Below are 22,237 nucleotides of genomic sequence, written 5' to 3' on the forward strand. Positions count from 1 at the left end.
ACAGAAAAATGGCACCTACAATACAATGGCTGTGATCAGACAGTGGAGGCCAGAAGATAAGTGCAGTGACATCCTGAAAGAGCTGACTGAAAAGAAAACAAAAACAAAACCTAAAATACTGTATTCAGTGAAAACATCCTCCAAGAATGAAGATGAAATAAAGACAATTCTAGATTTAAAAAAGAAAAAACAAATAAACATAAAAACACAAAACCTTAAGAAAACAAAGACCTGTACTATTAGAAATGCTGAAGGGAGATCTTCAGACTGAAGGGAAATGCTTGCTATCTTATATAAAAACTAGACTCGTCAGGAAATGGTACTCATGTGGCTAAACATAAAAGACTACTCTGTTCCTTTTAACATATATATGACTGTTCAAAGCAAAAATAATGGGGCTTATAATCTACACAGACAAAAATATAACTTAACCAAACTGACACAGATGAAATAGAAAATCTGAATAGCACTCATCGATTGAAGAACTTGAATTCATTATCAAAACTTTCCCGCAAAGAAAACCCTAGGCCAGATGGTTTCACTGGTGAATTCTATCAAACGTTTGAGGAAGGAGCAATACCTATCTTATATAAACTCTTTCAGAAAACAGAGGAAGAAGCACTTCCCAACTCACTCATATGTTCAGTATAACTCTGAAACTAAAACCTAACCAAGACACCTTAAGAAAGAAAAGCATGGACCACCTTTCCTTGTGAACACGGAAGCAAATATTCCTCACAAAATATTAATAGATCCAATCCAACAATTTATAAAAAAGGTAATAAATCCTGACTAGTATGGTTTAGTCACAAGATTGAAAGGTTGGTTTAATATTTGACATTTAACCAACATAATTCATAACATTAACAAAATAAAGGAGATAAACAATGTGCTTACTTAATAGATACAATGCTAATTTTGTTTAGATACTCACTTTAAGTTTTCTAATTCCTGTTTTCTCAATGGGGAAGAAGGTGGAGCTGGAATGCATTTATCTCCATCGTGGCTTTTACTGCTAAAATAAAGATAGACTGCTAATTATGAAGCGCACAAATAAACAATTAAATGTAAAATTTTGTTTCCCTATACCCACTCCCACGCAACTTTTTATGAAAAAAGTGTAAAAGAACCAAAACACTGAAAAATGCTTAGTAACTTGGTATCACTAACATGTTAAAGCTACACTGCATGTGAGTTTCTTTTTCCCAGTACATGATACCGCTTTAAAAAGTCTCTAACAGAAAAAATATCTCTACTATACAAAGGAAACCACTCCAGTATTTTCACACATTTCTCATTCTTCTGTCTTTTACTAAGTATAGTAAAGCATAATCCCTTGATGGAGGAAAAAACATTCCATAATTTTGTTTCAAATTTTCTATAATAAACATGTTTTTCTACTATAATCAAGAAAAAATGCTGAGATGGAAGATTTGAGTTTAAGGGTGCCATGTGTAAAAAGAACTCTCTACATATAATGGTGTTTGTTTTATTACTAGATAAACCCTCCCAATTTCTATAGATTGGCATAATATTTAATTGATAGTAGGAAACCAGAAATGTATAGAAATGTTCTGGAGGTCAGTGGTTTACAGTATGTTAAGAGAAAAGGCAGAAGATAGTAAGAAAAGAGAAGTTTTAGGGATTTAAGTATTTATTTTAATAAAAGTAAAAAAAAAAAAAAAAAAAGCCATCTCTGACAGCAACCAGATTTCTTGCAATGATTCCTCCTGGCAGTGAAAAGCTGTGACTTTCAACTTTTCTCATTTAAGGTTCTTTCCTCACTTAGGCTTCACCTTATTTCTCTCTTCCAGAAATACTTAAACATTCATACTTTCCTTTCTTATTACTCAAAACAGAGAACTTTGGAAATTCAGGCTGCAGATTTCAGGAATTCAACTACAAGACAGAGGCTGACTAATGAAGTCCTAAAGATTTCACCAAGGGAGGTCAAAGGGGTCAGAATACCTGCAAGTGTCACTGCTTTCACTGCTCTCTGTGTTGCCACCTAATTGATTACTATTTTTAGACCCATTTTCCTGCTTTGGATCTTGCTGTTCTTCAGGTAACAGCAACAAGGCATTTCTGAGACAAATGGCTGCAAACTCCATACTGGCTACAGGAATGGCTGAAGACTGTCCATCACTAAAAGAACAAAACCAAGTTAGCTAAGAAAACAAAAACAATAAATAAAACTTTTCTATTATCAGGAATAAAACCAATATAACTGTAAATAAAGACTTTGCCCTCTAAGAGGTAGAAATTTTAATATAAGCAGTTATAAGAGAATGCTAAAGAACCCAAATCCTAAATATTATACGGGCATACCTTGGAGATATCACGGGTTCGGTTCCAGACCACCACAATAAAGCAAAAATTGCAATAAAACAAGTCACGTGAATTTTCTGGTTTCCCAGTAGATATATAAGTTATGCTCACACTACCCTGTGGTCTATTAAGTTTGCAATAGCATTATGTCTAAAAAAACAATGTACATACCTTAAAAAATACTTAATTGTTAAAAAAAAAATGCTAACCATCGCCTTCAGCGAGTCATAATCTTTTTGCAATAGTACCATCGATGACCACTGACCACAGATCACCATAACAAATAATTACAAAAATGTCTGAAATATTCCAAGAATTACCAGCAGAATGTGACACAGAGACACAAAGTGAGCAGTTGTTGTTGGAAAAATGGCACCAATAGACTTGCTCTATGCAGGGTTGCCACAAACCTTCAGTTTGTAAAAAACAAAAAAAGCAACATCTGCAAAGCTCAATACAGCAAAGTGCAATAAAAGGAGGTATGTCTGTGTATAAGACATAAAAAGTATAAATAATAGATTGCAAGTATATACATTAGACACCACATTGTGTCTATAGGAATGGGACCGAGGCTAGGAGACAACCTGAAGGATATCTGCAACGTCAATGTTAAACTAACAAAGGAGTTATAGACAAGGAAAATTGTAGTGAAGGCCAGGACAGGTACAGTCAGAACTGGAAAGAAGGGAAGAAAGTAGATTTTTCACATTTGAGCCTTGTTTTGGTTGATGTTTGCTTTTGGAAATACCTTATTTACACATTTTGAAAAAGCAGCGTTATTTGTCTTATAACTTTGTTGAGGTTTTATATAACTTCCTATTGGTTTTATATATCAAACTAAGTCAGCTTTATTGGGGGAAAAAAATGAAAAGTAGTAACAATTTTGAAACTGTAGGAAAGTGATGCTTTAACTTGTCTTTTGAAAGAAATCTGCATTATTGTTGAAATAAATGAAGAGCAAAATATTGTGTGCCAGATATTGTGTGCCAAAGTTTTTTAAAACTTTGGGAAAACTTTTAAATGGTAGTGAACAATTTTATTTTTGGGAAAAGAAAAAAAGCAAGTTTTTTACAAAGCCTACTACTTTAGAAATAATAGCAACTCCAAACTGGAATCTTTGTAAAAGATAAAGATGTTCATATTTAAAAGCTGTTCAATTGAAAACTTGTTCTACATGTGACAGCTTTATAATACTTTTGTTTATATATGTGTTAGTACTTTTTTCTCCTGATACTAAGAATTAGCTTTAGGGACTATGAGAAAATAAAAATAACTAAATGAAAAGTATCAATGATAAACTATATAAAAAGGAAACATCAAGATGCCCTCTTCTGGACATTCTGAATAATGGCACTGAATAGACCAGGGTTTCTTAGGGCATCAACAATTTCAGCGCCCATGGTTGTAATAAACCAAAATCATATGTCAAATAACATTCACCACATACCTATGTATAGAAGTCTATTTCTTGAAGAAGCAATAAAATCTAATTACAAAGTGGCTCCTCCTATGAAGTAATTCCTAAGCATATTTTTTATACATAACATTACTATGAAATATTATTATACACTTTATCTTAGCAAAATACTTACTTATATACAGTATTTTGTATGGACTGTGATGCCAGAACTATCTTACGATGATAGCCTTGACCAACAATAGACTGTACAATTCCTTTTTTACTTGGAAGACCTTTAGTTTCTTGTTCAGAAGTCTACAAAATACAAATAATTTCCAATTAATTTAATGGAATTGTAAGATGGGGTATGAAAAATAATCCAGTACCTTTCACAATTACTCTAAGAAAATTCTTAAGATCCTTAAGATTCTTAAGATCAATGTGGAGTTTTGGGTGATACAGGAAATGTCTGGTAGTGAAGAGAAGGGTACATGAGTCTGAAAGTCTGCGATATACACTACACTTTATTAGTATAAAGTCTGAGGTAATTATGAGGAAAAAAAGCAATTCAAGAATGACTCAAGTGGGACTCCACTGCAGGGGGTGCGGGTTCGATCCCTGGTCAGGGAACTAAGATCCCACATGCCACAAGGTGCGTCCAAAAAAAAAAGAATGACTCAACTAACAAGGTCTTACTATATAGCACAGCACAGAGAACTACTTTCAATATCCCATGATAAACCATAATGGAAAAGAATATATATAAAAAAAGAATGTATTAAAAAAAAAAAAGAATTACTCAAGCATTTATTTAGAATGATTTATTGGGACCATTCTGTGCCCCAGGCACCATGCTGCATGTGATGGGCACCTCGATGTCAGAGTAAGGAAAATAAAAGCCACAAAAACACAGTGAACAAGAGAAGGGAAGCAGCTACACTTCCTAAAACACAGATCTTTTCCTTCTTAATTCAAAGTATTAATTAAAGTGTCAACAACATATACACACTAACAAGCTATATATGTCAAAATTTACGTGGGCACAATTCTTACCTTCTAGGAAATTAAAATTCTAAAGCCCTGTAAACATTAAACTGATAAAAGCTACTTACACATACACATAGTTTTTTCTTTTTTTTTTGATATTTCACTACAATACATCATCTCACTACAGAAGCTTGGTGGTGCCAATTTCCTTTATCTTCCTCCTTCACTCTAAGTCTCCGATTTACCTGCATTTTGTAAAGTCCTGCAGATTCTCATACACAGGAACAAACTGGAGCCAATTCATAGGAACTTGCAGAGATAAACACTGCCCTGCAAAAAGTCCATCTCTAAACACAAATGTTTCTGTACTATTACTTCTTGCTCTGTAACAGAACTTTCTAATAGTTGTACTTCCATATATGTATGACTTTTAACAAGGATTCATTTGTAGATTCATTTTAGAAAGAAAGTATTACATAACACAAAAAATACAATAAAACTGACTGGAACTAATTTTGTCTTGAGGAGGCGGCTAAGGAACATTAGTGAAAAATAAGAAAGAGTGGATATTCTGAACCATGATAGGAAGGCCTTCTCTTCTGACCTTTTTTCCTGGTGGGGGGATAAGTTTGTGATGGTTTGTCCATACTCTCTTCCCTGATCCTTAAGGCTGTAGAAGCTGATCAGATGGCTAGCTATAGATAGAACTAAAAATCCACAATAATATGCCATAGCTTCAATAATAGATCAGTAGCCAAAAAAGTGTGCCAAAACAGTCTTTCTTTTCTTTTTTTTCTTTTCTTCTTTCTTTCTCTCTCTCTCTCTCTCCCCCTCCCTCCCTCCCTCTCTCTTTATTTATTTCTTTCTTTATTGCTGCGTTGGGTCTTTGTTGCTACGCGCGGGCTTCCTCTAGTTGCGGTGAGCGGGGGCTACTCTTTGTTGCGGTGCGCGGGCTTCTCATTGTCATGGCTTCTCTTGTTGCAGAGCACGGGCTCCAGGCACTCAGGCTTCAGTAGTTGTGGCACGTGGGCTCAATAGTTGTGGCTTGCGGGCTCTAGAGCTCAGGCTCAGTATCTGTGGCACACAGGCTTAGTTGCTCCACAGCATGTGGGATCTTCCAGGGCCAGGGCTCGAACCCGTGTCCCTTGTATTGGCAGGCAGATTCTTAACCACTGTGCCACCAGGGAAGCCCCCAGAACAGTCTTAATGTAAAATAATGATTTGTAATTTAAGTATTTGCAATTTTATAGTGTCTTGGCAGTAGGAACTGCACTCAAGAAATACAAGTTTCAGAAAAGTAAATGGTTCATGGTGATTTTTTAAGTAGCCTTCTCTCTTTTTTTTTTTTAGAAAGAAGGAAATTCTACCATTTTTAATGAATGAATGAATGAATGAATTTGGCTGCATCGGGGCTTAGCTGTGGCACGTGGGATTTCTGTTGCGGCGCTTGGGCTCAGTAGTTGCGGCATGTGGGCTTAGTTGCCCTGCATGTGAGATCTTAGTTCCCCGACCAGGAACTGAACCTGTGTCCCCTGCATTGGAAGGTGGATTCTTAACCACTGGACCACCAGGGAAGTCCTAAGTAGCCTTGCATTGGGTCTTCGTTGCTGCGTGCAGGCTTTCTCTAGTTGCAGCGAGCGGGGGTTACTCTTCTTTGCGGTATGCGAGCTTCTCATTGTGGTGGCTTCTCTTGTGGAGCACGAGCCCTAGGCACGTGGGCTTCAGTAGTTGTGGTGTGCGGGCTCAGTAGCTGTGGCTTGCGGGCTCGAGAGCGCAGGCCCAGTAGTTGTGGCGCACGGGCTTAACTGCTCCGCGGCATGTGGGATCTTCCTGGACCAGGGATTGAACCCATGGTCCCCTGCATTGGTAGGCAGATTCTTCATCACTGCGCCACCAGGGAAGTCCCTGAGTCTATGTTTTTTATCTAGCAAATCTTTTCTTATATATCATACACTGCCCAGGTAAACATAAACCCTGCATCTGCCAGAAGAGGTCTGAAACAACATGCATCAGATAATGAGGACAAAATGACCTCTTTGGCATCACCAATTTAATAATTAAATTGGTTCTGTTTATTAAAAAATGAATTTATTTTGGAAGGTACAACCTGCTCTGTTCAGCATCCTTTTTGTCCTGAGTAAATAAATGTTACGAAATTTTATTTGGAGTTCATAATTTCTCCTGTTGGGATTTTCCTCAAGTGTATTTTGGGGTTGTTTTTACTGTCTTTTCGGTCACCTCAGGTTTTATTTTACTTTATTTTTCTCAGTCCTTTTTTTTTTTTGGCTGTGCTGTGCGCAGCTTGCAGGATCTTAGTTTCCCAACCAGGGACTGAAACTGGGCCCTTGGTAGTGAAAGCACTGGACGGGCAGGGAGTTCCCCACCTCAGGTTTTAGAAAGAGGAGAAGCACAAAGATAAACAGATAATTATTCATAGCAAATTTCCTATTAGTAGCACAGACTGTGAGTGTTCTGGTATCCACCAAGTTATGACAACCAAGTCATCTTTACAATCGTTTAAAAGTTACAAATTTAGAACTTTCTAGAAAAAATGGGAGGAAAAAACCATCAGAATGGAATCCATAGAAGAAAGACAATCCTAAAAGTACTACTTCTAAAAATAAGTAATTTTAAAAGAAAATGTTAAACCTTACTAAGGCATCCAACACTGATTAAATTCATCACATTAAAGAGAATAAGCAATTTCTACAGATTCTTGTTTTAAAAAAGTGTAAATTCTGCCTAGAGTTGTTTATCAGCTAATTTAAGAATTATCTAATAAGAACGTTGTCCCTTAAAAGGGACAATGAAATAAACCATTAAAGCCTCAAAGACAACATTCATCTCTTCCCCCAGTGGCATACTCAAATCATAAACTACTTTAAGTATCAAGTGTGACAACTGCCAGGCAAACACACCTCTTTAATCCCTTTAGTTCCTGTAGTTGCTTTTCAGGAAGTGTTATCACCTATGGCAAGCATGCCAGGCAAAACCTCAGGATGCCATACCCCCCACCTCCACAGACCTGATGAGCCTGAGTCCGGCAACGGCGGGGGGTAGGGGGTGGCTAGGACATGGGGTGGTACAGACATCTGGTGATTCTGATACAACCTGTCTTTCCCCTACCTCCCACTGACCCCTCCCCACTTGAGATTCAAAAGGCTTTCACCAACTGCCGTTTGGAGATAATCTAGGCATGGACACTAGTGTAAACTGGCCTATTTCTCACGGCCACCGTGGATGAACACGTGTCAGAGAGAAACAGCCTGGTGATCCACTAACTCGACAACATTTACTGAATCAAAAGTAAACCCTGCCGGCACTGGAGGAAGCACAGTGTAAAGCAGTTCTTTCCACACTCACTGTGTTATCAGCAGCCCTCCTTTAATCACTGGGCGCACACACCACTCTCACGCCAGCTGATGGCGTGGCCCCTGCCCCAGCAGCTCGCAGACCACTGTTTCAACAGATATGACCTTCTTAACGGCTTCAACTTTTCAACATGACTGCTGACACATGTTAACAGCCGTGCTCACCAAGAGTCAGAAAGTGAACACATGACTTCATGAAACTAAATTTTGTTCAACTGATAAAGAACAGAAGACTATCTTTACAAATTCCCTGAGAGTTAAAAAGGGGAGGAGGTCTTTATGTGACCAAGTATTTATTGCTCTCCATGCAACACGTGGGGGTGGGGTGGGGGTTCAAAAGACAGAGACTCACCCCCTTATTGGCAGCAATGCAGCACTCAGCCAGCCTCAGCCAGAGGCGGGGGTTTGCATGGTAAACCTGAACAGCTTCAATCAGACACTCAAATGCAGCAAGAGGCCTTCCAATGTGAAGCAGCTGAATCCCACAGTTATACAGCAACTCATACCTCTTGTTGGTTAGTAATGTACACATGGGTCTTCCTGAAAATTTTTTGCCTGATGATAAAAAGCAGATGAGAATCATCAGATTTAAAATAACAGCTCCACTGAAAACATTTATACCACTAAGTACTCAACTACTGCCTTTTTGACACCAATGACCCCAATCCCCAATTTGAAGTTGTAAACAGCTCTCACCACAATGATGATCTCCATCCCCAACCCCACAAATATCCTCCAGAGGCATCTCAGTTGTCTGTGCTTGTGGGGCCAGAGATGTGTCTTCTCATTACCAGCTCCTCAGGCAACAATGTTCCAGGAAGGCAAAGACCCACTCTCACTCCACTGAACCTTACACTACCTTTCCACACTTTTAGAGCCTGCAAGAAGATTCCACTCTTTTTCACTTTCAGTTCAGTTAGCCATGTTATCATTATGTGTTTTCTTAACCAGAAGCATTCAGTTAATCTTAGGGTGTTGGGGAACTTTACCACGGAAAAAAAAATTAATGTACTATACCTACAATGACTATTGTTCACTCATTCTTTTTTTAAAAAAATTATTTATTTTTGGCTGCGCTGGGTCTTGGTTGCTGCACACGGGCTTTCCCTAGTTGTGGCGAGCGGGGGCTACTCTTTGTTGCAGTGCGTGGGCTTCTCACTGAGGTGGCTTCTCTTGTTGAGGAGCACAGGCTCTAGGTGCGCGGACTCAGTTGTTGTGGCTCGTGGGCTCAGTAGTTGTGGCTCGCAGGCTCAGTAGCTGCAGTGCACAGGCTTACTTGCTCTGCCGCATGTGGGATCTCCCCGGACCAGGGATCGAACCCGTGTCCCCTGCATTGGCAGGCAGATTCTTAACCACTGCACCACCAGGGAAGTCCCACTCACTTATTCTAACTTTTGCAGGCCATAATAAAATGAGACTAGGGAATTCCCTGGCAGTCCAGTGGTTAGGACCTGGCACTTTCACTGTCGGGGCCCAGATTTGATCCCTGGTCAGGGAACTAAGATCCCACAAGCCGAGTGGCGTGGCCACAAAAAAAAAAAAGAAAAAAAGAGACTGTGATTTTTGGGATACATTTTCCATCAATTAAATAGTCTTTAAAATATTTTAAAAAGCAGGACTTCCCTGGTGGTCCAGTGGTTAAGACTCCGTGCTCCCAATGCAGGGGGCCTGGGTTCGATCCCTGGGCAGGGAACTAGATCCTGCATGCTGCAACTGAGAGCCCACACAAGGCAGTAAAGATCCCGTGTGCTGCAACTAAGACCAGGCGCAGCCAAATAAATAAATACATAAATATTTTTAAAAACAATAAATATTTTTCAAAAAATTATTAAATATTTTAAAAAGCTAAATAATTGCCTGATTTTAAGCATTTCAGATCAAGGATCCACATCCTATGAATATTAAAGGAATAAACTCCAAGAATTTGCTTAAAGATTGTCAGGTGCTGTCAACAGTATCACATTTGAAACCGTGAAAAGAAGCTAGAATAAACCTAGTTTGGCACAGTCAAGAAATCTCAGCAAGGGCTTCCCTGGTGGCGCAGTGGTTGAGAATCTGCCTGCCAATGCAGGGGACACGGGTTTGAGCCCTGGTCTGGGAAGATCCCGCATGCTGCGGAGCAACTAGGCCCGTGAGCCACAACTGCTGAGCCTGCGCATCCGGAGCCTATGCTCCACAGCAAGAGAGGCCACGATAGTGAGAGGCCCGCGCACTGCGATGAAGAGTGGCCCCTGCTTGCCACAGCTAGAGGAAGCCCTCGCACAGAAACGAAGACCCAACACAGCCCAAAAAATAAATAAATAAATAAATAATAATTAAAGGTGCTAATAATTAAAAAAAAAAAAGAAACCAGGGATCTCTGGCTGATTTACCTTTAAAAAAAAAAAAAAAATCTCAGCAAAATGTTTTGCTTTATCACATTTACCATATGGGATTACTGACTTTCAAATCCATGAACAAGTGAATGTAGCTTAAACTTCTTTAATTATTACTCAAAGGAGCAACATCTACAAAAAATCCCCAGAGTCAAATTTTTGGGCAGGATCAGTGTTAAGTGTATGTAAGAACACATGGCATGCATTTTAACCAGATGCTTGCTCTTTAAAATCGTATTTTCCTCAAATAGTAAAATATAAACTGTCCCCCTTTAATGGGCTTACCTGGATCAGTGCTACCTGCACTGAGCTGTGCACAGACGTTGTCGTTCTCCTGCAGAGCCTTTTTAAAGTAGAAAATTCCCAAATTGTGCTTGCTCATGGCAAAATGGATACAACCAAGATTATTCCAGAACATGCACCTCAAGCATTCACCTGAGAAAAACATACATAAGTTTATCCACAAATTTTATTGTTGATACACATCATACAAGAATCAGGCTTAGCGAGCAAGAGTTAATTATATATGCAATTCTACTCAGTCCTTACAGAACAGTTTATAAGGCATTTGAAATTTAGGAAACATCTGAAAATTTTGTAAACTCCTTTTCTCTTAAAATCTCTTACTAAAGGTGATAAATCAATCCTGCATTTTGATTTTGTTAGCCTGTTTAGTTTTTTCTTCTGATTTAATTTTTAATAATCTTAGGCAAATGATACAAAAATGCAAAGGACAAGAAGTATTTATTAGTAACATAATATGTACGCACTGCATCCACACAACAAAATATTATGTACAAACTGGAAGGAATGCAACAAGCTACAGAAACAGTCAAAATATATTAAATGAAGAATAGCAAGTATATGTAAACAGAACATGTAAAATCCTGCTTTGGTTTGTTCAACCCTAAGTCTCCACTCTTCTTTCCGTTCACACTCCTTTAAATATGACTGTGGCTGAGCATCTATCTTCCCATGTGTGTTGGGCATTTGTATTTCTTATCCTGTACACTTGCCTCTTCCTGCTCTTTACCCATTTAAAAAATTTGGTTACAGATGTTTTTCCTATTGGTTACCTGCTAGTGTGCATGTTATAGAAACCTTCTGTCACATCTGTTTCAATTATTTCCCTCCACTTCCAGTTTGTCATCTGTCTTGTGACTTGGTTCAGAGGGTGTGTGTATGCTTGTTTTCAATCATAAAAAGTTTTACATTTTTATGTGGTCAAATTTAGTAATCTTTTCTAAACTGTACGGTTCTTGGATTTTGGATAATGTTTAATCGAGGCTTCCCCACCACAAAAATAAAATATTCATCCAAGTTTTCTTTTGCTGTTTTTATGATTTTATTTTTACATTATAATCCTGCATCTCTCTAGATTTTATTTTGGTGTAACGAAAGCAATCCAGGTTTTTCTAAATTGTTTCTTTTTCTAAATGGTTTCCCAAACATTCCAAAACAATTTACTGATAGTCTGTCTTTTCCTCAATGATATAAAACACCCAACTAGATTGATAAAATTAATAATCAGAATATTCATTCAATGCTAAAAACTAAAGGTTGGCCTCTGATATATTTTAAAATTAAACAATGAGAATATTTAAGAAAGAAAAAAAACTAGGCTGAGGAAAAAAGAGTAAGAAATACACTAATATGTTTTAAAGGAGGTTGCTTCTGGCGAGTGGCATTATGAACAATTTAGGAGAAATTCTATTCCCAAATCTTCTCTAATAAGCCTATTTTATCAGCAGCAAACACTGAATTTTATGTGTGGGAAGCAAATTAAAGATTTTAAAATTAATACTATGAAAAATATCAATACATTAAAGTATATAACTATATATAAAATCTATCCTATTAGATTATCATAACTGTTGACTAGTCAACTACATGTCCTGCTCCATTTTAAAGACTGACAACATCTGAAATTCTGAAATCTGTGTCAAGACAATTCTAAGTAAAATTTCTGCAATGTATATTACCTTTTTAGTCTGAGAGACCGTTCCAGTTTGGGTGTTAGAGGGTCTCTGAGGGGAAACTATGACAATAAAAACATGAAAAATAAAAATTTAACAGAATCAGAAATGGGTACTCAGAACAAATGGAGTACCCAAGAGAATTATAATGGAAAAAACTGCCTTTCTCCATCCTCTATGACTCCACTGAACTGAAGGGGTGAATGGGGGAAGGTTTGAGTATGCTTGCATGTGTGTTCTGTGCATTGGTCTGAATAGAATCTCAAACAAAACAAACACTATATTCATCCTTTGCATTCTGAACTTGGTACAAAATATTTTCAATAGTTTAACCTTGGGGACTTCTCTGGCGGTCCAGTGGTTAAAGACTTCGCCTTCTAATGCAGGGGGTGCGGGTTCGATCCCTGGTTGGGGAGCTAAGATCCCACATGCCTCGTGGCCAAAAACCAAAACATAAAACAGAAGCAATATTGTAACAAGTTCAATAGAGACTTTAATTAGATTTCTTTTTTAAAATTAATTAATTAATTAATTAATTAATTTTTGGCTGTGTTGGGTCTTCGTTGCTGTGTGCGGGCTTTCTCTAGTTGCGGCGAGCGAGGGTTACTCTTCATTGCGGTGCATGGGCTTCTCATTGCAGTGGCTTCTCTTGTTGCAGAGCACAGGCTCTAGGGCACGTGGACTTCAGTCGTTGTGGCACGCAGGCTCAGCAGTTGTGGCACGCAGGCTCTAGAGCGCAGGCTCAATAATTGTGGCGCATGCGCTTAGCTGCTCTGCGGCATGTGGGATCTTCCCGGACTAGGGCTTGAACCCGTTTCCCCTGCATTGGCAGGCGGATTCTTAACCACTGCGCCACCAGGGAGGTCCCAATAGAGACTTTAAAAACGGTCCACATTAAAAAAAAAAATCTTAAAAAAAAAAAAGTTTAACCTCATTTCTTGAATAGTTTAACCTCATTTCCTTCTTCCCCATAAAACAGCAATGATATGAACTTAAATGACAGCTGCAAATTTTACCTTTCATTTTTACTATCATATTATTCACTGCTTTTATGCGAGAGAAGGGAAAAGTAAAAACATTATGATCTCATTTCCTTAAAAGGACTCATTTCACAAAGCAAAAGACCAAGGACCTTATGCCCTGGACATAATTTCGAAGCTGGTATTAAAACCAAAATGATAGAAAGAGCATGTGAAGTGAAAGAAAAGTAAAATAAGAAGGGAGGCTTCTTTTAAAATGGAAATGAGTAATAAAATAAAATACCAGGAATTTTCTGAAGCAGCAATAATAGAACATTTTCATTTAAAAAATTAGCAAAAATCACTCTGAAGAGCAGTCTAGGGAAAAAAACCAAGGAACAAGGCATAAGAGTCAGGAAGAAAATACCAAAACTTCACAATTTTCTTTTACCTGTTTTCATGAATCCTGGATGCTCAGCAATGTTTGAACTATTCAACAGCTTCACAGCTTTTCGATAATTGCCTCTTAAGTACTCAAAATTGCTTTTAAGAAACAGGGAGGGTGCGGACTGTAAAGAAAACATAAGTTTCTTACAGTTTGTACTCAGATGCCTAATGTGAGATCATAATCAGACTGTTGCACTGGCATGTGGTCAAGAGCATACATGAGTCACTTAAGCCACCGTCACAAAAACTATGGTCTCTTGAGCTTTCCATTGCTCTCACAATCTAAAACAATGAAACCTGGCAGAGAGCACTTTACAAACTGAATTATTAAAGGTCTACCTAAAAAAATACATACAACATATATGAGTAAGAATACAGTCTGCAAAATATCCACTGACTGTCTTCATCTATTACACTATTAATTGAAAGCCAATTTAACAGCAGAAACTAAGTCCTTCATTTTAATGGTTATCACAGAGACTGGTGATCTCCCTTATTTTTTAGGATATAAATACACCTCCATTAGAACCCAAAGAAGTACAAATAATCAAATGCTTTTCCAAGTGGGGGAAAAAAGTGTCATTTTATGAATGGAAAAATTCCCTAACAGAATTCCTTATTTTCAAGGGCTAATCTTGCTGTTACAAAAATCATGCTTTAGATCACAGACCACCTTTTGCTTCTCCTAAAACTTCCTCCTGAAGTTTTCCCTGATTTGGGTATGACTAACAATTATTTATTTTCCTGTTTGTCTCTCCCCTCTGACTATGGCATCCTTTAAGGAAGGGAATCATGTCTTTTCTCCCAAGAAAGGTTTGATAATGGCTGGCTGGCTACTTATACTTAAGCCTTTCCCTCTTAGCCTCAAGTCTACCCTTCAGGTCTAGGCTACAACTGTTCTCAAAAATCACTTGAGTAAAACTGACCCAGTGGCCAATCTGGATCCTGCCTGAGATTTCTAGAGTCAATTTTCTTGAACTATTCCTTCTATAAACCGTATCTCTTTATGATTTCACACTTTTAGTTAACAGTTTTCCTAAACGTATCTGTCTCTTCCCTCTACTGTCTTTAAAAAAATTACTTAATTAGTGGAGGGATGGGGTGAAGGGAAATGAAAGAGTAATTATAACTCAAGTACTCTGGCACTAATCAAACTGAAGGTATTGGTATTGTCAAGCCAAAGATCATTTGGAAGGGGAAGGTTTGGGTTACAACCAAACTGTTTATCTTCAATAAATGTTTTGAGTATAATCTAAAAAAATCCTAAAGTGTCTAATAACAGTAAATGTTTAAGTGAATTGTGATAAACCACTCAAAGAATTCTGGATAGCTATTCAAAATGGTGGTTTTGAAGGCTATATACCAAAGGGAAATGCTTGTTATAATTTTAAGTGAGAAAAGTACGATGTTAAATTATAGACACAGTATGATCACTACTTCACAACTCAATATAAAGGTTTACAGCTGGCAGTATATATGCACTATAATAGACTGTGATACATTATTTAAAACTGATAATACCTATTGTCCAAATAAGAAAATTTAGGACATAAAAGCTGCTAATTGAAAAAAAAAAGAGAAAACTCAAGAAGAAACTTACATTCCCAGCTGTGTTCATGACAGACTTGATTTCCCTTTTGCATGCCTTCAGGGACTTCATTTGGATATACGCTCTTACTTTATACTGTCAAAGGAAAAACGCTAGTATGTAGGAACTGTAGTGGATTTACAGATGCTGAAGCAATTTTACTTTCTAGTTAAGAAAATTAAACCCAATCTGTTCACAACAGTTATACCAGTTACTTGCAAAAGTGAGTTTAAAATTATCTTAAATAATCTATTTTTATTGTACTCTTGGAATATACTTTCAAAAACTAAAACATGGCAGGATGAAATTTATAACTAAGTTCCAAGCAAAAATCCTATTAATTCTTAACTGCATATGCCTAACTAACAATGAATTTTAAAATTCTACAAACTAATTTTTATCATCCAATACATTCCCAGGCCATTTCTCTCAATTTTCTATAGAGAAGTAAAAGAAATGACATTGCATTATCATCTTGAGCAAAATATATTTAGAAGGATAAATGTGCTTCTAAACTGTAATACTTCAAAGCCAAATAAACATACATGCCTTGAATTATTTACTGCTCTCAATGATCTATCACATTCTTCATCATTCATAACTACTAGTAAATACATGTCACATATAACTTCTCTTAAAATTTATGCTACCTGATGTATCTTTGACTTCGCAGCTTCTATTAGAGCTCCACTTTCAGCTTTATGACTAGACCCATCTTTGTTGCTGTTATTACCAGTCTGTAGGGTGGTGAAACAAAGTTAACCAAAATTAAATATTTTTGACCACAACTGAAATCACTGATTTCCAAGTGAGCTAATCTGAATCACCTAGAGAACATTTTCAAAATTCGGAATCCCAGGTCCCAGAGATTCAGGTTTAATTGTTTGGAGTGGGTCACAGATGTAGAGAACAAACTTATGGTTACCAAGCAGGGAACGGAGGGTGGGACAAATTGGGAGACTGGGATTGACATATATACACCACTATATATAAAATAGGTAACTAATGAGAACCTACTGTTTAGCACAGGGAACGCTACTCAGTGCTCTGTGGTGACCTAAGTGGGAAGGAAATCTAAAAAAGAGCGGTTATATGTACACATATAACTGATTCACTTTACGGTACAGCAGAAACTAACACAACACTATAAAGCAACTATACTCCAATAAAAATTTTTAAAAAAACAGTTTGGAGTGGGTGACAAGAAACTCTACTTATAAGAAGCTCATAGTTTAGTATAGTGATGGGCTAGGTTTAAAAAGGCTGGCTATTGGACTTCCCTGGTGGCACAGCGGTTAAGAATCCACCTGCCAATGCAGGGGACACAGGTTCGATCCCTGGTCTGGGAAGATCCCACATGCGGTGGAGCAACTAAGCCCGTGTGCCACAACTACTGAGCCTGTGCTTTAGAGCCTGCGTGCCACAACTACTGAAGCCCACGCGCTCTAGAGCCTGTGCTCCCCAACAAGAGAAGCCACCTCAACGAGAAGCCCGAGCACTGCAACGAAGAGTAGCCCCCGCTTGCCGCAACCGGAGAAAGCCCGAGCGCAGCAACGAAGACCCAAAGCAGCCAAAAATAAATAAACAAATAAATAAATACATTTATTGAAAAAAAAAAAAAGCCTGGATATTACTTGGTCAGAACTCAGACTGTCTTTCTACAACCCATAATAGATCATGTCATTCCCTCTTTAAAAACTTTCTCTGGGGACTTCCCTGCTGGTCCAGTGGCTAAGACTCCACGCTCCCAATGCAGGGTGCCTGGGTTCGATCCCTGGTCAGGGAACCAGATCCCACATGCTACAACTAAGAATTCGCACGCAGCAACGAAGATAATGCGTGCTGCAACTAAGACCCGGCGCAGCCGAATAAGTAAATAAATTAAAAAACAAAACTGAACTTTCTCTGGTATCAACACTGCCAACATCATACCCTAAATACCTAGCAAAGTATTCAAAGTCCTTCATGATCTGACCCATATTTGAGCGGCCAATCTCACCCCAATGATCTCCATCACATCCCTCAGGTACTCCCCAGGTCAGACTACCAGAACTCCCTCCCACACACCGCTCTCACTCCTTCTGTACTCTCTACTCTGCCAGGATGGTCATCCTGCTCCATCTTTCCTCTTCTGACTTGTTGAACTGTTACATCTTTCAAGGCTCAAATCAAACATCCAAACTGCTCTGAAACGTTCCCTAACCTCCTTCCTCCTTGTCACGAACAGATTTTGCTCCATCTTTCTCTTCCCACAGACGTGAGCTCCTTGAAAAGCAACAACTGCAGTGTTTTCATTTTTGTCACCTTAGTACCACCTCATAGAGCACACAGCATCTGCTGAAATGAGTTATATTTCATCAACTATTACAAGTACTGAATATAAAAACGAAATATTTTACTAGACAACAGTGTTTGGGAATAATGCTAAGATTATTTAACTGAACTCTCAGATATACACACTTGTGTAAAGTAATGCTAAATGTTTATTTTTAAACCTCAAGAACTTATACAGGCAGAAAGAAATGTATTGATAATCTGTTTTCTACAAACACTCCTTTTTCAACGAAGAAGCAGGACGAGGAAGAAAGAAGGATCATCCCTTGGCGGCCAGAAGCACAAGCAAAATGAAAAACACAAGAATGAAGATGTATTCTTAATTTACACCAAGTGTCTCCAGAACGTCGTGAAGCTTAATTGTCATAAATATGTCCTCTTTTTGAAGAACTTTAATGATGAAATTTCCCCAGATTATGGAATTTTGTTGTCTTCATTCTAATCTTCACATTCTGTAAAACTAATATCTCACACATGAAAAGATGTGAACATATATCCTTGGTCATTAGGGAAATCAAAACTATTATGAGGTACTACTTCATACCCATTAGGATGGTTACAATTTTTAAAAGACAGGTAAGGGCTGGTGAGAATGTGGAGAAAATGGAACCCTCAAAAGTTGCTGGTAGGAATATAAAATAGTGCAGCTACTTTGGAAAAGTCTGGTAGTTCCTCCGAAAATTAAACATAGAGTTACCAAATGATCTGGCAATTCCACTCTTAAATACACACCCAAGAGAATTGAAAACATATGCCCCCACAAAAATTTGTACATCAGTGTTCATAGCAGCATTACTTATAACAGCCAAAAGGGGAAAACAACCCAACGTTCATCAGCTGATGAATGGATTAAAAAATGTGGCATATCTACATAACGGAATATTATTTGGCCATAAAAAGGAATGAAATACATGAAGAAGGAATGCTACAGGCTACCCATGGTAAACTGAAAATAATATACTAGAGGCCAATCACAAAAGGTCACATAGTGTATGACTGCATTTATATGAAACGTCCACAAAAGGCAAATCCACAGAGAAAGAAAAGTAAACTAGTGGTTGCCAGAGGCTGAGGGAAGGAGGGAAAGGGAATCACTGCTAACAGGTACAGGGTTTCTTTCCGGAGTGATGAAATCATATAGTGGTAATGGTTGCACAATTCTGTGAGTATACTAAAAACCACTGAATGGTACACTATGAAATGGTAAATTTTGTGTATGTAAATTATATTTCAATAAAGCTGTTAAAATAATATTTAATAACCATAAATATTAATCATACTTTACATTTTAGTCTGATCACCTCAGAACACTCACCTCATTCTTTCCATTTTTGTTATTGTTGCCCTGTGAAATCATTTTTTCTAGAACAGCAAGAAGATGTAAAGCTTTCTCAGCTTGGTAGGTTAATATATACAGGTCTACGAGCAAAAAACACACTGCTTGGGCAAATTTTTCTTCTGGCGGGAAAAAACATGAAAAGAAAAGTCACAATCCAAAGTGAAGCAAGTATCTCAGACCATTCCCCACAGAAAAAGCTCTAAAAAGCAAAGCCTGAGTCTTGACTTAAAGGAATGTTTATTACCTAGAGCTGTGGATGGAACCGACAATGTCATTCTATTAGGTACCTCAAGGTCTCTCATATCAGGGATTCTACTGTCTGAAATTCCTTTGGCAAAATATCTACCAAATACCAGCATATGAAATGAGGAGTATTACTTTAGGTGGAAGGAAACCCTAGTTCCAGTGCCTGCTTGGCTACTTAATAGATGTGCAGCCTCTGCACATCACTGAACTACTTAGACCTCAGCTGGCTGACCTGTAAAACGGGGAGAATACTTCACATGCCTGAAGGCAGGGGGTGGACCAGGCGATCCCCTGAGGTTCCTTCTAACTCTAAGAAGGTCTATGACTCTAGGAAAAAGACTTCCTTTCTAGGCACAGAGATGGGGAAAAGAAACAGGGTGATTACAGACACAAAAGAAACACGGTGTGGACTGGAGTATACCAGAAAATTGAAACAGCCAAGAGGAAAATATAAAGACAAAAACTTCAAAGGAAGAAGAGCCCAGCGAAGAGAGGTATATGTCTGGTATATGACATAACACTATTTTCCTTTCCTTTCAAAAGAGAAGATAAATGGAAAGGGTCTAAAAGAAGGCTGCTATAATCAAGAACTGAACATTGCAAAAGCCCTTAAGAGCCTCCGAACAAGTCTTCCTGATTCCATTCTTGCTCTTACACAGTGGCCAGAGTAGAATCCATTTAGAACTAAAGTCAGTGCAGTTGATGTGCAAAGGTCACACATCTCCAAGGGCTGCGCACCATACCTGAAAAACAGTGAGTCCTTCCCTAGGCTAAAATGCTAACCCTGTGCTCCCCACCTCGCTCCAGTCACCATGGCGCTCCTGCTGCTCCCCTCACTTGCCAGGACCACGCTCACCTCAGGGCCTCTGCACACACTATTACCTCTGGCTGTGATGCTTTCCCCCAGCTGCGTGGCTCACCTCTTCTCTTCATTCAAGCCTCTCTCAAACACTGTCTTATCCCAGGCCTTCCTCAATTACCTTATCTAAAAATAACATCCCCAGTCAATCCTCTTACCCAATTTTAGCCTTTCTTTGCAGCATTTAACTACCTCGCCATATGTATTTATCGTATTGCCTCTCTCTGCCATTAGAACATAAGCTTAATGAGGGTAAAGACTTTCTCTATTTCATTCACTGTATTATCTTCAGACCCTAGAACAGTGTCTGCTCCATAGGGTATGCTCAATAAATTTATGTTGTATGAAGAGCCAAGTAATAAAGTTAAAAAAAAAAAAAAAAAAAAAAAAAAGGTTTTCAAAGAAGGAGGAAAAGTGGATCTAAAAACTGACTAGTTGGTTGCTATATTCTGCTCAGCCATAGTAAAGATGAACATCATTTCATTAACTGTTCTGGAAATTCTAAAAACCAGCTTTCTAGCAAAAGCACATCTGTGCCATCCTAGAAATATAACTGATTTCCAGCTTTACAGGGGAAAGGAACTGGTCCCTAGTCACACAATCTTTCACCACTGAGGTCTCCTGCCTAGTCTGTCAGCCACTGCATCCTCAGGGCTGAGGGGCAGAAGAGCACCCGGAAAAGGCCTCCCTGGAGCCACAGTGAGAGCTCTCCAGCCAGCTGTCAGCACCAGGGACCCTGGAACCTTCCCAAAGCACCAGAGCAGGTACAGACCACCACCTGTCCTGTGGTGACCATAACAGCAATAAGGGGTTTATAAATCAGGAATTCGCCCCAGTGTTTTGAATTTAAAAGAAAGGAGCCATGGAGAAAAAGACAATTGAAATCTGACTGCTTGCAGGCTGGAAACCAGCGGCCCTCTCAAACATTTCCTGGGTCCAGCTTTGCTGCTTTATTTGCTCCCTCTTCTTTCTTTGCCCTTACTTGTCTTACTACTCTTACTTGAGGCTAGTAATTGAAAGCTAGTTAACAAAAAAGCTAATTGGGTTCTATACTATCTACTCTATGATTACCCACAAAAATTTCAATTAGGCAATATACAAAATAAAATACTACACTGTCCCCTAACATTCCAAAACACTCCTTCCTTAATACACTACTCAAGAAAGAAAGGATCAGGTACATGGAGGTGGTGTTTAAACATCAAAGAAAAAAAAAAAAATCAGTAAATCTTTTCAATTAGAAATAGCATTTCTAACAGTTATCATCAAAAATTGGGATAGGGGTAACAGTGGGATATTAAAGGAAAACCTGGATTCATCTAAAAGTGATATAATTTTAATTTTTTCTAACCATAAAGAAAACTCGACACAGCTTTTTTTCTTTCTTTAAACACTCACATGTAATTCTGATTCAGGTTATTATCTAGATAAAAGTATCAGAGACCTTCACAGGTATGAGAAGATAGGCAAATTTCTGATTTGACAGATAACATACCAAAAGGTTCTATGAACTGATAAAGTTTTTCACCAACGGATATGGCTTCTGTATACTGCCGGAGATGATACAGGATGACTGCTTGATTGTAATACAACATACTGTTTTCAACATCATCTAATCCATCCATTTCTTCAACAGCCGAGTGCACCTATTAAACAATCAACAGGGATTATGTTCTAACAGTAATAAAGAGCAAAAGTGAAAGAATCTAAATGAATAAACAGGAACACAGGCCAACATTTTTTACTCTAAAATTTTCCACATTTTTAATAGGACCTCTAGATTTTAACTACTCTCACATACTAAAAATTATTTCATTCATATAAAATTCTGCTACGTAAAACATTCTGATGGGACTTTATTAAGTACCTCGCCCAAGACAAGGTGAGTCTCTTCCTTGCCACTGTGAAGGTATCCTCAATGCTTTCTAAAAGCCAGTGTGGCTTCTGAGTTGGATTCCCACTTTCCAGCCTCACGCAGCAAGAGGCTACATAGGGAGTGGGCAAAACTCAAAATGACCTTTCCTATGAG

At 38.2% G+C, this 22,237-nt stretch overlaps 1 protein-coding gene across 4 annotated transcripts in view; it reads right to left on the reverse strand.

Annotated features, from left to right (window-relative positions):
• Positions 1 to 22,237, reverse strand: part of CNOT10 (CCR4-NOT transcription complex subunit 10) — a 64,366-nt gene that overhangs the window by 24,073 nt on the left and 18,056 nt on the right. For 2 of the 4 annotated variants that reach the window (XM_068558379.1, XM_068558376.1), the window contains exons 4-13: positions 21,704 to 21,854; positions 19,080 to 19,222; positions 16,081 to 16,167; positions 15,443 to 15,526; positions 13,847 to 13,964; positions 10,746 to 10,895; positions 8,438 to 8,640; positions 3,921 to 4,042; positions 1,969 to 2,145; positions 935 to 1,015 (exon numbers count right to left, since the gene is read on the reverse strand). In XM_068558379.1, coding sequence (XP_068414480.1) covers positions 935 to 1,015; positions 1,969 to 2,145; positions 3,921 to 4,042; positions 8,438 to 8,640; positions 10,746 to 10,895; positions 13,847 to 13,964; positions 15,443 to 15,526; positions 16,081 to 16,167; positions 19,080 to 19,222; positions 21,704 to 21,854 — 1,316 coding nt within the window. The remainder of the gene's footprint in view (positions 1 to 934; positions 1,016 to 1,968; positions 2,146 to 3,920; positions 4,043 to 8,437; positions 8,641 to 10,745; positions 10,896 to 13,846; positions 13,965 to 15,442; positions 15,527 to 16,080; positions 16,168 to 19,079; positions 19,223 to 21,703; positions 21,855 to 22,237) is intronic. The other 2 variants (XM_068558377.1, XM_068558378.1) reach the window with 2 other exon arrangements.

This window comes from Eschrichtius robustus, chromosome 12, assembly GCF_028021215.1.
Source record: "Eschrichtius robustus isolate mEscRob2 chromosome 12, mEscRob2.pri, whole genome shotgun sequence".
Lineage (NCBI taxonomy): Eukaryota > Metazoa > Chordata > Mammalia > Artiodactyla > Eschrichtiidae > Eschrichtius > Eschrichtius robustus.